Source organism: Clarias gariepinus, chromosome 2 (genome assembly GCF_024256425.1).
Source record: "Clarias gariepinus isolate MV-2021 ecotype Netherlands chromosome 2, CGAR_prim_01v2, whole genome shotgun sequence".
In the NCBI taxonomy this organism is placed as follows: Eukaryota; Metazoa; Chordata; class Actinopteri; order Siluriformes; family Clariidae; genus Clarias; species Clarias gariepinus.
Genome location: NC_071101.1, coordinates 33,380,523 through 33,395,128, shown reverse-complemented (window position 1 = coordinate 33,395,128; position 14,606 = coordinate 33,380,523). Strand labels below are relative to the sequence as shown.

At 37.0% G+C, this 14,606-nt stretch overlaps 1 protein-coding gene across 2 annotated transcripts; it reads right to left on the bottom strand.

Annotated features, from left to right (window-relative positions):
- Positions 1–4,796: 4,796 nt before the first annotated feature.
- On the bottom strand, positions 4,797–13,670 carry hmg20a (high mobility group 20A). Of its 2 annotated transcripts, XM_053512358.1 has the most exons (9): positions 13,564–13,670; positions 11,742–11,833; positions 10,843–11,052; positions 10,447–10,579; positions 9,862–9,899; positions 7,983–8,058; positions 7,458–7,673; positions 6,279–6,411; positions 4,797–5,242 (listed from the first exon to the last, which is right to left on the bottom strand). In XM_053512358.1, the coding sequence occupies exons 2-9, from the start codon at positions 11,805–11,807 to the stop codon at positions 5,239–5,241; spliced, it is 876 nt and encodes a 291-aa protein (XP_053368333.1). In that variant the 5' UTR covers positions 11,808–11,833; positions 13,564–13,670; the 3' UTR covers positions 4,797–5,238. The 2 variants fall into 2 exon arrangements, with proteins under 2 accessions (XP_053368333.1, XP_053368334.1); XM_053512359.1 differs by lacking the exon at positions 4,797–5,242 and having other exon boundaries at positions 6,275–6,411.
- Positions 13,671–14,606: the final 936 nt, after the last annotated feature.

Sequence of the window (14,606 nt, the reverse complement as noted above, 5' to 3'; positions counted from 1 at the left end):
TATTTGTTATTATTCCCTTCATCTTTAGTCAGGACTTTACTTTGATCAGGTCTGCAGTAGATTCAAGGACTGTCCTGAAAACACTGGTCCAGAACCATTGGAATACCAGTCCTTCACATGGCACAATGCCAAACTCAGAATATGCCAAACTCTTCCCGTACATTAACTCAAGATCAGGTTTGAACCAGGGATCCTGGGGAAGTAATGAAGCAGCACCACCCCCACAGTACCATCTAGGCAACAGTTAAATGGCCCAAAATGCATTGTTTTATTTTATTGTCAATCATGTTCCAAATTGTTGTAATACAACTGCATAATGGACTAATGACTATAAGAAGTTAACAGATTTTCTACAAATATTTAGTTTATTCTGTCCTTGAAAAACATGGCACTCGGGTTGATTGGCTAATTTAAATTGCTGCAGTTGGCATCCCTCCCAGATATATTCCAGCTTCGTGCCCATTGCACACTACAGAACCAGACTCATGTCTAGAGTGGATATAAAAAGTATACACAAGCTTGTTAAAATGGCAAGCATTTGTGATGAAATAATGCATGTGAGGTGACCTGAGGTGGGATGTGCGCAGGAGATGCCCTCACAAGTTGATGGATCTGGAATGTTCTTGCAAGAAAGAGTGAGCCGGTTAAAATGTGTCATGCTGATAAATTCTTATCCAACTTATTCGTTTATGCAACTTTGCTATTTTTTTATTTTTATGTTAGATGCAAACTTCTGTACACTGGCAATAAGTTATTGTTGATTTTAATGGATCATGTGTTTCTGAATGCTAATAGGAATGACTGCAGTGGGCTCTAAGCCAACTCAGCTGGTATTGTTACTCACAGATGTATGGCCTTCTTAAAATGTTTGCATCATTTATATATTTTACTGTGGCTAAAAGTCTCATCACCGAACCGTGCTTGAAGAAATCTGTAAATTTCATTCATTAGAAATTTTTCCAAAAGTAGCTACCGGTTTGACTTAAACACCCCTTAAATTACCATATTTGACTAGTAACAACTGAACAGGAAAAAAATCCAAAGCACAAGGTTTATAATACCAAGAAATCAATTCATACATATTTCTTATCTTATTAAGGATTCTTAGTCTATAGTGGGAAAACGGGAATGCTGGAAACACAAGATGGGAGGTGGCAACATGGCCCAGTAAAATATTATTGATCATATATAAATAAATAAATAAATAAATAAATAACTAAATAAATATATATATATATATATATATATATATATATATATATATATATATATGTGATCAATAATATTGCAGTAATATATATATAAAGTTGAAATAGCCCCAGTACTGCCAAAAGCTGCCAGTGTTGATCCCTTGAGCAAGGCTCTTAACACTATCCGTTCCAGGGCGCTGTATCCTGGCTGACCCTACGCCCTGACCCCAGTTTCCTAACTGGGATAAAAGAAAAAATAATTTAATAATTTCACTGTGCTGTAACATACATGTGACAAACATCTAGATCATATCATCGAAACAAAGAAACCTAACATAATAGCTGGTTTATGTTTATTAAATAAACCTGTTTGTCCAAAAGCAGACTGATAATTCTGTCCAAAAGTCAACCCAGTCAAATAGAATAAAGTGAGCTCAACAACAGCAGGATATGTGGTCATTTGAGCCACCTGAGAATGGGATTACAACCAGACAGCAGCTATTCCTAATAGGAAGTCCTGCCACTCAACAGGAAATGGGCATTATGACAGTAACTTGACTTTCTGTTCTCTTTAACACTGTAAGGATTTAGTATACTGCACTGGAAAAAATACAGTTAAAGTCACAGTTCTTTCCTGAACATCTGTGTAACCTGGCAGATGCGTGTGTGCAATATGTCGATCAGACTTATACTGGCCTTCAACAAGATGAATTTCTTATAAAAGCAAATCCATGTTCAGCTCTCATTTTGTCCAAGAATCTTTTTTATTTGATTAAAGTCTTCAATATTGAATTTTTAACAAGACACATATACAGTCGTGGCCAAAGGTTTTGAGAATTACATAAATACTGGATATTGGAAAAGTTGCTGCTTAAGTTTTTAAAATAGCAATTTGCATATACTCCAGAATTTTATGAAAAGTGATCAGATAAATTGCATAGTCCTTCTTTGCCATGAAAATTAACTTAATCCCAAAAAAACCTTTCTACTGCATTCCATTGCTGTCATTAAAGGACCTGCTGAGATCATTTCAGTAATCGTCTTGTTAACTCAGGTGAGAATGTTGATGAGCACAAGGCTGGAGATCATTATGTCAGGCTGATTGGATTAGAATGGCAGACTTGACATGTTAAAAGGAGAATGATGCTTGAAATCATTGTTCTTCCATTGTTAACCATGGTGACCTGCAAAGAAACGCGTGCAGCCATCATTGCGTTGCATAAAAATGGCTTCACAGGCAAGGATATTGTGGCTACCAAGATTGCACCTAAATCAACAAGTTATAGGATTATCAAGAACTTCAAGGAAAGAGGTTAAATTCTTGTTAAGAAGGCTTCAGGGCGTCCAAGAAAGTCCAGCAAGCGCCAGGATCGTCTCCTAAAGGGGATTCAGCTGCGGGATCGGAGTGCCACCAGTGCAGAGCTTGCTCAGGAATGGCAGCAGGCAGGTGTGAGCGCATCTGCACGCACAGTAAGGCAAAGACTTTTGGAAGATGGCCTGGTGTCAAGAAGGGCAGCAAAGAAGCCATTTCTCTCCAAAAAAAAAAAAAAAAAAGGGGCAGATTGATCTTCTCCAGAAAGTATGGTGAATGGATTGCTGAGGTCCTGAGAAGAAAAGGTGAGCGCTACCATCAGTCCTGTGTCATGCCAACAGTAAAGCACCCTGAGACCATTCATGTGTGGGGTTGCTTCTCATCCAAGGGAGTGGGCTCACTCACTCAATTTTGCCCAAAAACATAGCCATGAATAAAGAATGGTACCAAAACACCCTCCAACAGAAAGTTCTTCCAACAATCTAACAACAGTTCAGTGAAGAACAATGCATTTTCCAGCATGATGGAGCACCGTGCCATAAGGCAAAAGTGATAACTAAGTGGCTCAGGGACCAAAACGTTGAAATTTTGGGTCCATGGCCTGAAAACTCCCCAGATCTTAATCTCATTGAGAACTTGTGGTCAATCAAATCAAATTCAAATTTTATTTGTCACATACACAGTCATACACAGTACGAAATGTAGTGAAATGCTTACACGACCGCCAGTGACCTTAAGATCCTGATCCTGATTGTTTGTCCATCCTCAAGAGGCGGGTGGACAAACAAAAACCCACTAATTCTGACAAACTCCAAGAAGTGATTATAAAAGAATGGGTTGCTATCAGTCAGGATTTGGCCCAAAAGTTGATTGAGAGCATGCCCAGTCGAATTGCAGAGGTCCTAAAAAGAAGGGCCAACACTGCAAATACTGACTCTTTGCATAAATGTCATGTAATTGTCGATGAAAGCCTTTGAAATGTATAAAGTGCTTGTAATTATATTTCAGTGCATCACAGAAACAACTGAAACAAAGATTTAAAAGCAGTTCAGCAGCAAACTTTGTGAAAACTAATATTTGTGTCATTCTCAAAACTTTTGGCCACGACTGTACATATATACAGTAGTTCCCCCCCCCACCCCACAAGAAAACAACCAGTCAGCAGAAAAAGAGATAAGTGAATGAATATATATATATATATATATATATATATATATACATCGGAAAAAAAATCTTTCATTTTTTCAAAGTGGCTCATAAATGGTTGCCAGACATTATACAATTCCTGAGTGGATCCCTTCATGGAATAGTGAATCTTCTCGAGATGAAGAAAATACAAGACCTCTTTAATCCAGTTAGCAGTCACTGGGAGCAATGGCTCCTAACGCTTAAACACGATCATTCTTCTAGTGAGAAGCTAAAGGCTATCATATATGCCTGGGTGTATTTTAGGTGAGCATCACTTGAGTCAACATCACAAAGTGCAAAGAATGGGGATGGTTCTTATTTTTAACAAAGTATCAGAATATATATATATATATATATATATATATAAAACTTTGGTCATGTTTAAAACATATGCAGTAGCGTAGGTGGTTCCTGCTCACAGTACATCGGTCACCTGTGGGATCAAAGTCCTCTCTGACCATTGCTAGTTTTATCTTAGACCAGTGAAGCCAATTGACAATTATAAATTGAACTACTGTGTTTGAGACAAACTGATGATGAGTAAATTCTATGTATTATCTTTGCCAGAGTTTATCTGAAATTTGTTCTTGTATATCATTTCCCCCCATTTACCTGCAAATACATTTAATGTGGCTGAGTTATTTGTGTTTAATAACTAACAGCACTAATCATCTGTTTAGTATCTGGTTTACATCTTTAAACAGAATACAAATGTCTAAGAATCTTTTGTTTTTGTGTTTATTTTTTTCCTGCCGTCTTCTGTTTGGACCTTGTCTGGATATCTGAGGAACTGCAGTAGAGTGTAAACACCTTCTCTAGAGCTGTTTGATGGATCCTATAGAACCCTCTGCACTGATGCACCTTTTGAAAATATGTGAATGTCAAACTGAGAAAGCAGATTTTCATAGCAGCTATAATATAAAATACAGCAAATCTGCAAATAAAGCAAGCGAGGTTAGAGTCTGTAAGAGGCTCTGTTGTGTGTGCTGAATATCAAACACAAAACACATAAGCAGAGCGGCACAGAAGAGGAGGAGAAAGAGCAGAAGGTCACAGCATGCACGAGTGCTCATCTTTATGAAAGTATCAGATACATAACTGAGCCATGAAAACATTTTTTTAATGCAATTTATTGGTCAATGGAGCATTTGAGCTTTTATACACATACGTAATGCTGGCACAGGGACAATAGGCAAACCACAAATATACAAACTACAGCGTAAATCAGATTATGATACAAATACAAAATTTAATTTTTAATGCAAAGAAATGTAACTAAAATTTTTAACTTTTACTTGAAACAAAACATGGACTGAAGATCACTAAAGCATGTTTTCACATATACTATGAGCCCAATACAAATAAAGACAAGGAGTTAATAAATACCAATTGCTGACCACATTAAGTAAAAAACTGATAAAAATGGCACTAGAAAATAAATATTTTTCCTGTCTGTAGTAAAGCAAGTCTTAAAAATTGAATTAGGATGGGTGTTGTGAATAGAACAGAGCTCTGGGATTTGGCGGCGGGGTTATTGGGACTCCTCAATTACCTGCGAGAGAGAACAATCACAGCACTTGTTAAGCACAATGCTTTTAAACCACACACTAATCCCTTGCTTTCAAACGCATGATATTACAAAGGCAATCCTCAAATACAATAAGACCTAAAAAGGATGAAAATACACGCCTTCTTGCCTTTTGTAATGCAAATAGGGCTTTTTATTTTAGGCTGTAATTATAGGTCACAATATAAAGCTCCATGGGTTATTTTTGCCTCTCCAAACATTACTGTGTTTAAATAAAATAAAAAAAAAATACAGACAGGTGCATGGTTGTTTTTAATTGGAACACTTAAAACAGGTATTTTAAAGACTGAATAAAAACACATTGCATTGCTTTAACCAGGCTGCTGGTGGCAGTGGAGTAATGAAGTGGGAAATAGCTTTATGGCACACACATGGCCCCTTAACAGCAATGAGTACTGTTGCTGATACTGTTAATGTTTGCTGATTTCAGTGGTCTAACCGGTCATCAGTGAGGAACAAAGATCAGAATCCCAAACAATTATATTGAGGATCTTTTGGAACCCATGTCGAATCACTGATGTGTATAATCACACAAACAATGTCATCCAATTTTATTTTTGAAGCAACCCACAAATCTCGCACTCATCGTCTATAACGCTTAATCCTGTGTACAAGGGGGAGGGGGTGCACAAGGCGGGGTGCACCCTGGACAGTGTGCCAATGCATTGTAAGCCAACTCCAGTCCAGTAGGTGGCGGTATTGCACTGCTAGCACATTTGGGCTAAAGAGGTGGCATTTTAAGGAATTTTTTACATATTTAACATTCAGAACTTTACCTAAATAAAGTAAACAAGTCAATCATTGCTTTAATTAACTAAATTGACCAACAAAAGAGTGATTAAATTGCACAGCTATAGCTCTAAGCACACATGCTTGGGAGTGAGGTTATATTTTGGCAGTTTTAGAAGTCTGTCCAAACTGATTGGATATATTCTTTTGCATATAGATACAAGATGAGCCTGAGTATAATTTTAAACGTGTATTAGGAGTACACTGTTACCTGTCAAGGCAGTTAACCACGTCTCGCACCAAGCTAATAAGTTGCTCATGCTCCTGAGGGTTCGACATGATGATACTGTGGAGCTTCTTCATGTAAGAGTCGATGGAGTCCAAACTGGCCGTCTCTCCGCTGCCTGCAGGAACACAGCACATTGACACAGGAGGGCACTAAAGAGTCCATAGTACTGCTGTAACAGTTATTTTAAAGCCGTCATTTTCTGCCATAATTGAGAAGAAGAGAACTGAGAATCTTTTAGAATGACGATGGATGTTCAAGTCAAACTGGGACTTCTGATTGTGCAGAATAACAACACACAGTTATATATTTAGAGTAAAAAATACCTTATTTTCTCTATATAATCCCCTGCTACTGTAATGCACTTGAGTAGAAGTTAATCCCAGCGTTTCTATTCTATCCTATTGCTTGGATACCATCAAGGTAGAAAGTCTGAAATGCTGGTCTCCCAGGAACTTCTTTAATGGCCCTAGCATTGAAATGGCTCAGAACTGTACAGAGGACTGTACAGAGGATGTGGCAATAACTCCCAGCTTAGTTCCTTTAATGGGCAAGTGATATTTGTGAATGATTGTGTGTACAGTTCCCACAGATAGATGCGTTGCTTCTGCAAGTTGGTGCAAATGTTTTGTCGATTTTCAAGGATCAGTTGTCATATTTACTGAATGTTTATGGAACCACCACAGTGGACTCCGAGCCACCTCAGCATGTACAAACAGCCCTGAGTAAAAAACATTTAAAACAATTACTGCGACTAGGCATTGTGCTTGAAGTCTTCTGTAAATGTCGATCGGTTTTACGACTTTATTCATGAGAAATTAAATGAATAAAAGTCCTGGTTTGACTTGAATGCCCCTTGTACATTTTAAGTTCCATTCCATGCAACTAAAAATCTGTTGTTAATATGCAAATAAGATTTTACTTATCTATTACTAAAAAGCGACAAAATCATATTACACCCATATTAAAACGACTAGAGAAAGAAAAAGAGCTGTCTGCAACGCAATTACATAAAAAAATATGTACTTGAGACTAGTTAAATTTTGAACATCTAAATCTGCATTTGAACCTGTTGCTGTTTTTTGAGCCAAAAAAAACAAAAACAAAAAAAAACAACTCTTTGCACTATATGTAAAACAGACAGACCATGTGTGTGTGTCTCACCAGGCAGTGGCACGTTGGAAAAGCTGTGTGTGAGTGCTGAGCGCAGTTGGTCGAGGTGTTGTTGTAGCAGGCTGTTGCGTGTGCGCTCCTGCAGCACATCTCCCTCCAGGCGCTCCACGGCGCTCCGCATACTCTCCACGTGTTTCTGTAGTGCTGCGTTGCGCTCCTCGTACTCCATGTTGGTCTTACGTAACTGCCGCAGCTCTGCCTCACGTGCTGCGCCAAACGCACACAGAGTTTAGAGAGAAGAAAACAAACACGCTTCTGTGATACACTCATGTACAAGTGTATGAATCCTGGTATTTCCTTTCATTTGTTTCCTTGAAAGAGTATTGATTTCACAATGAAAAGAATCAAAAGAAAATCTGGATTTGGGATAATCAGTTTAAAAATGTATGCATGAATAAAATGGCATGATGGTTTCAGATGATTGTTATGTACATGTTGCCCAATTAAATTAACAAAAATGTATCTGTGAAATATAAAAGGAAAAAAATAATAACACCATAGAATGTAATAACCTACCTTTACTGTGATTGAGAAACTCCTCAGTGAAGATAGGGATATCAAACACAGAGCGATCCTTCAGGCCTCCATCATTCTGTGTTAGAGGAATTAAAATTAAGAAGTTTGTATGATGTCAAATCATCTGCATGCATTACTACACTTTTATATATGGATTATTATTTAATCTTTGGCAGATTTAACTCTGATTAACACACAAGTCCAAGAGAAATAAATAATATTTAAAAAACATTTTTATTTAATTATTTCAGATTACTTTTTTTGAGTATATAATTATTTAATAATTTTTCTTGTACAGCCGCGGCCAAATGTTTTAAGAATGAAAAATATATTGATTTCTTTCTTTCCTTCTTTTTTAATGCCATGCCAGCTTCTATGGCTATATTTATGGTGAAAAGCATTTTTGTTATTTAAAAAACTAGATAAGATGTTTAAGATTTATTTTTTTCTAAAAATTTTAAAACCATATTTGGATTTACTTGTTCAGAAACTTTTTTTAAAAGTATCAACAGAGTAAAACAAGTTCCTTAAAGGAGTAAAAGAGTTACAGTCAAATAAAATGTTTGATGGACAACTGGGTTCTGCATGATGAACATTGTGGTGGATTTTCTTTTGACAGTAAAAATGAGTGTGTTGCTTTTGTGTGATATTGATTTTCACAAAGTACCCTGCCTCAGCTTTTATGATGGCAATTTGCATATACAGTAGTCCTCATGCCATGAAAATGTCAAATTCTGACATTTATTATGTAAGAATGTCTGTCATCAGTCAGGATGTGGTCCAGAAGTTTATTGACAGCATGCCAGGGCAAATTGCAGGGGTCTTGAAAAAGAATGGTCAAAATATTGACTCTTTGCATAAACAATCTAACTGTCAATAAAAGCCTTTGACACTTATGAAATGTTTGTAAGTACACTTTAGTATACCATAGTAACATCTGACAAAAAGATCTAAAAAAACTGAAGCAGCAAACATTGTGAAAATAAGTATTATTTTCTAAACTTTTGGCTACGTCCGTAAATGACCTCTGGGTGTACCTTTATGGCCCACTAGGGGGCTGTGACAAGACATTTTAGGGAACTCCATAAATAAAGTACAGTACATTAATTTATTAACGTGGTACTAAAATAAACTTTAAATAAAGTACTACTTCAATTACACATACAACTTTAATGAAAAATATTTGAAACCTAGACCTTTTATGTTAATTACACGAAATAAAGAAATAAAGGGAAAAAAGGTACAAAAGCAAATCAAGATAAATCAAAAAATTGAAAACTGTATAAAAGAAGGGTGTTTTGCACATTTTATTTAAGCCAGTGCTAAGCAACTGATAAATGACCAATCCAAAGGGTCTCCTTGTAATGAACTCCGCAGGTGCCTTAAATCTGCATTTTTCACGCCATACCATACCACATTCTTTAATGTCACTCACTGACCACACTGATTATATTTTAATGCCATATACATGAAAATAATCATCAACAGACATCAAAATAACCTCCACTGTGGATGTAACACATGAACATGAGCTAACAGATGTTTTAAGTTTGGTTTGGCTTACATAATCACTAAAAAGATGTGCGATAAGATGCATGATATATGAGGTCCACTGAAACCCCTAATTTACCACTGACAGACACACATCTAACTGCATCATTCGAAACATAGCAATGCATTACACCATTAACTACAAAAGTCTGTCTTTTCTCCAAACCCTCAGTCCATTAAATCTCTAACCACTGATGGGAGTTTGATGATGACATCATTTAAAGCTGAGTTTCCTAAAGCTTTAAAGTAAGAAAAGTTCAAACAAAGCAAACACTTGGGCTCTGCTCTGACAAAGTGTCTTTGTGAGTTCGACTCGAGCTTGACTTACCTCATGAAGAGCTTCCCGGGCAGCCTGCCGGCCCACATCTGTTACACAGGGAAAAGAGAATGAGAAATGGCAGTAGCGGTAAATTAATTATTTCTGTATGACGCCTTTCCTCCATCTTGAACTGATAAGACAGAAAGTGGCTTATGTGAATTCTCCACTGAGTGACATGGCCAAAACTTCTAACTTATAACTTCTTTAACACTGATGTACTTTTATACAAGAAAATTGCTGGTATGGTTAAAAAATGATGTTGCTAGTCATGATATAACAAAATCATTAAGAACTCAATTTATACTGCTCCTGCTAATAATGCAAGTTACATTAGTTTCTTATGTAACTTGCTTCTTTTTGACAGTGAGGTCTGTGTGAGGTTCTGCAGGTTTGATTCTTCTAAACCACCCTGGATTTACTGAACTTATTTTATTCCCTCTGAAAACATGAACTATCTTCTTCTTTTTTTGTTGCTCTCTTTCTTTAACCTAATTTACGAAAGACATTCTGAAGTGGAACAAAGAACTAAAAGTATCCCCTTTCAAAAGGATGCAGTTTTTGTTTGTGTGTGTGCATGTGTGCGTGTGTGAATACCTCCCCGGAGTCGTTTCCCTTTCTGCTTCTCTTGCACCTTCCTTTTGAAATGCTTATAGGCTTCTGTCTGCTGATACTTCTCCAGCTCTCTCATGTAACGCTCCTTATCTTTCTCTGCCTCATCCAAATAGCGCTACACAGAAAGGGAGAGAAAGTGCTTTCTCAGTTTAAAACTTTTCTTTTATAAAGAATATGCTAGTGATAAACAAGAGTTAACCTAAAGCTATTTAGGTCTCTCAGAGTGCAGTTTTAGATCAGTGTGTGTGTGTGTCTGTGTGTGTGTGTGAGAGAGAGAAAGATGACACCCTGTACACGTAAAACTCATTCACCCAAACTGAGAGTGAGACTTTCTCACAGTTTTCTTCAAATCAGGGTTTAAACCCATGTGCTCCTGACCTGTTTCTCCTCAGGATGCAGCTTGCTCCACTCATTGCCCAGCATCCTGGTGATCTCCGGGAAGGGAACGTCTGGTCTCTCGGCCCTCAGCTGCTCCCGCCGATCGTTCATAAACCGCACGTAGCCTGTTAATGGGGCTTTGGGTGCGTTACTGTCCTTCATTGGCTTCTTCCTCTTCCTCCCTTTTGTCCAGCTGGTCCTGCGTGGCTTCTGCAGGTCAGGATAGACAAGGATCAAGGTTTTTAATCAGACATATAATTACCCAAGACATCTATATCTATATTTAGAAAGGGAAAGAAAGGGTGTCAGCCGAAAAATGCATACACTGTATACACCTTTAAAGAAAATCTAAAAAAAAAAAAAGATTTACACAGTTAAACATTTAAAGGAAAAACTTGTACAAATACTTATGTTATTGCTACATGTTGCATATTGATATATTTTCGAATTCATGTTCCTTTTATTGTCATTGTACAAGTACATGGAAATTGAGGCACAAGGTAAAAATGATACTGATAAAATAGTAATAAATATCATAGTAAAATAAAATAAAAACAAAAATAATGATGATAATGTTATGATAATATTATATTATATTAATATAATATACTGTACATCATATTTTTTTCCCCCTGAAGTGTGGATACATTTTATGCTTGTGGCTATACATACTGTATATATAAAACCACTACTTTATAGCCCTAGTATATCATATTTAATCTACATAAACGTATTATGATTTTCTTAAACTATGACACCTTGCAGTTGTTGGACTTGTTTTTAAGTGTAGCATTATGATCCTTTTGCAAATTATATTTATTTATTTAAGCGTGGAACCCTTATTCCAGAGACAGCACCTGATTCTGTCATTACAGCGTTTTTTAATTGTTCAGTGTTACCTCCTCTCCATTCCTTTGGCTGCCGTTATCAGTGTTCACTCCAGGTGAAGCGCTCTGCTCTTCCATGACCTCTGACCTCTCCTAGGGCTGACCTTTAAAAAAATGTCCTGAATTATATTTAAGCAATATTACACAAAGTGTATGCTCTATTGCTGCATATAGCACAGCTGTGATGCAGACATGGGCAAAAAGCCTGCATGCCAAAGGCATCACAGCCATGTTAAAACCAGTTTTACAAACACCATTAACAGATTATGATTTGTTTCTTTATTTAACCTTTTATTTTGCTCCGCCAACACAACTGCGACTGGCAGAGTTTGAAATTCTTACAACTACTATGTAGACAAAAGGTGAGGAGATTATACAATGGAGGTGAAGAGCCCTGTAAATCTCCGAGGTTAAATCCTGTATATTCTTAAAAAAAAAAGCTAGTGCACTAGGGTGTATAATCTTTTGTCCAACACCAAATAAGTGCCCTTTATCAGGGGCTGGAGTGCAATTTGGCATTCAGTCTTGTCTTGGGAGATGGTTGGCTTTGGAACTGGAAATACAAGAGCATGAGTGGTTCAGATTAGTTTTAAACAACCTAAAGGCAATTACTAAGAGGTCAAGATGTTTTTAAGATAATATAAGGTTATCGGGTGTGTTTTCTTCCTGTGACTGGTTTTAAACGTGGGTTTTGTCAGGTAGCTGCTCTCTCCTCAGTCTGATGGACCATACCAAACTATGTTCACCCATGCTGCGAGTTAAACGTCCCAGTGCTCTTACCTTTCATCAACATCACTCATCCAATCAGATTACTCAGTCGGGACTAAATGTTGTATAATATACAATAAAGTACATTGACTCATGGCAGTATCTACATATACACAAAACTAGTATACATCCCAATGTTTGTGGTCATCAGACCATCACAGCTACGTATATACAGCTGCTCAAGCATGACAGTGTGTGCTTCATAAAGACGTGATTTGCGACGTTGGAGAGGAAGAATTTGAGTGTTTTCCAAAGAAGCACACAGTCAGAGTTCCACTTTCTCCTGACTGTACAGTGTAGCTTTTAATGAAGAAGTCAGGACAATGATGAAGGGACATTCAATAAAATAACACCTCTACTGTATGAGCAAAATGAGCATTCAAAAACTATAGAAGTAAAAGTTTGATAAACAAATGCATGGTCTATATTAAGATTTAAGCCCAAGCAATTAAAACATTACACTTTGTGACTAAAGACTGGCAAATATAATGCAATGAGTTTGTAATGAATAAAAAAAAGAAAAAAGGAGTGCAGTTACCATACTACTTCAACTAATATTTCTGTCATGTAAGTTTTGAGAAAAATCTAAGAAATCTAAATGTTTTCCAAGCCTTTAAAAATTATCTAGTGGAATTTCATGCTTTTATCAAAGAGCTTTTCCCCCATCACTTACGTAAACAAATGTACATGCTGAAACGCTTACAGAAGTCTTTTAGTGCTATAATAGTTCACAATTTTGACTTCAAGGACACAACACTCACATTAACCTCACAACACAAAGCACAGCAAATCCCTTCCCGATGGTGTCCCAAATCACCCCAGTGTTCCCTACATAGGCACACTATAGCCGATAGAAACACGCAACGACTGCAACCTATCTAGTGCACTACACACTATTACTGAGCCGACGGGGACTAAATAAGTGACGTTAGCGTGCCGTGTTAGCCAAACTAGCAATATCACTCAACCTCGTCGGTAAAACGTTATTATTATGCGCTTTATTATTGTTTAAAAACCACAAAACAACACAGTGTGACTCATAATCGATTTAAAAGCTCATACAAACCTGCAATTTGATATAACCGAATGATTCAGAGTTGATTCTGTACAAGGCAAATTGCACCAACCAAAACAATACAAATGACCAGACGTTTTACGTCATCATATCGCGACAGGTAATACGATGCAAAACGAGCGGTGTTCCGGTCCAGGGAGGTTAATTAATTTAGTGAAAAAAGTATGTTATAATTTATGTTTTAAAATTACCAGTTGTACGTCGTATTTCCTATTTATATCATAAGTGCTATTTACGATCGACTTTTACAGACGTTAAAAAACAAACATTATTCATTGGTCATAACTATTTTAACCAGCGGAGGGATTTGTTTGGCGAGCGCACGATCCGGGCACTTCTTCGCGGGCAAAGAAACATGCTACTATCAGCTCTTTAGCGCCGTTATGCGGAAGTAGCGCGTCAGTGTTTTGGGCTAAATTTCCCATGTTCGCTGAAATGTCTTTGAAATATCCCACTTGTCCACAGTATTGGTGATTGTCACAGATATGTGAAAAATAATAAAACTCTGTGATTGTCCTAAAAATTACAAAACATTCATACCCCCCACACCAGAGCAATCATAATTCTCTTGAAATATGTTATTTTTCGATGCTATTTTTCATCGTGTTTGCAGTTTTAGGTTGTCCATCTTAACATGTCCACTATGCCACAGTAATATATAAATAAATATAAAACCCCTTTTACAACTCTATGTGATAAACAGTACATAGTTAGCTCGTACAGTGTAGCGCTTTGCTAACTGAAGGTCCCTGTGCTCATTAAATGCTAACTTCAGCAAAACATGTCCACCTTTTCATCAGTTCTTCCATGATATGATGTGCATGTGCATTTTATTTTTAGATTATTATTATTATATATACAGTAAAAATATAATTACATTCACACATTATGGACAATTTGTGAATGCTAATTAGCCTAATCTGCATTCCTTCGACTGTGGGAGGAAACCCACTAAGCATGAGGAGAACATGCACACTTGATGCACACAGACCCCGAGGTGGGAATCAAACCCAGACCCTGGAGGTGAAAGGCAA

What these genes read in the sequence shown, in the direction of transcription:
- hmg20a (XM_053512358.1), bottom strand. Translation starts at nt 11,807, where the DNA reads ATGGAAGAGCAGAGCGCTTCACCTGGAGTGAACACTGATAACGGCAGC. An exon ending in GCCAAAGGAATGGAGAGGAG is followed by an intron (nt 11,053 to 11,741) that starts GTAACACTGAAC and finishes CCTGACCTGCAG; the next exon opens with AAGCCACGCAGGACCAGCTG. An exon ending in TGCATCCTGAGGAGAAACAG is followed by an intron (nt 10,580 to 10,842) that starts GTCAGGAGCACA and finishes CTTTCTGTGTAG; the next exon opens with CGCTATTTGGATGAGGCAGA.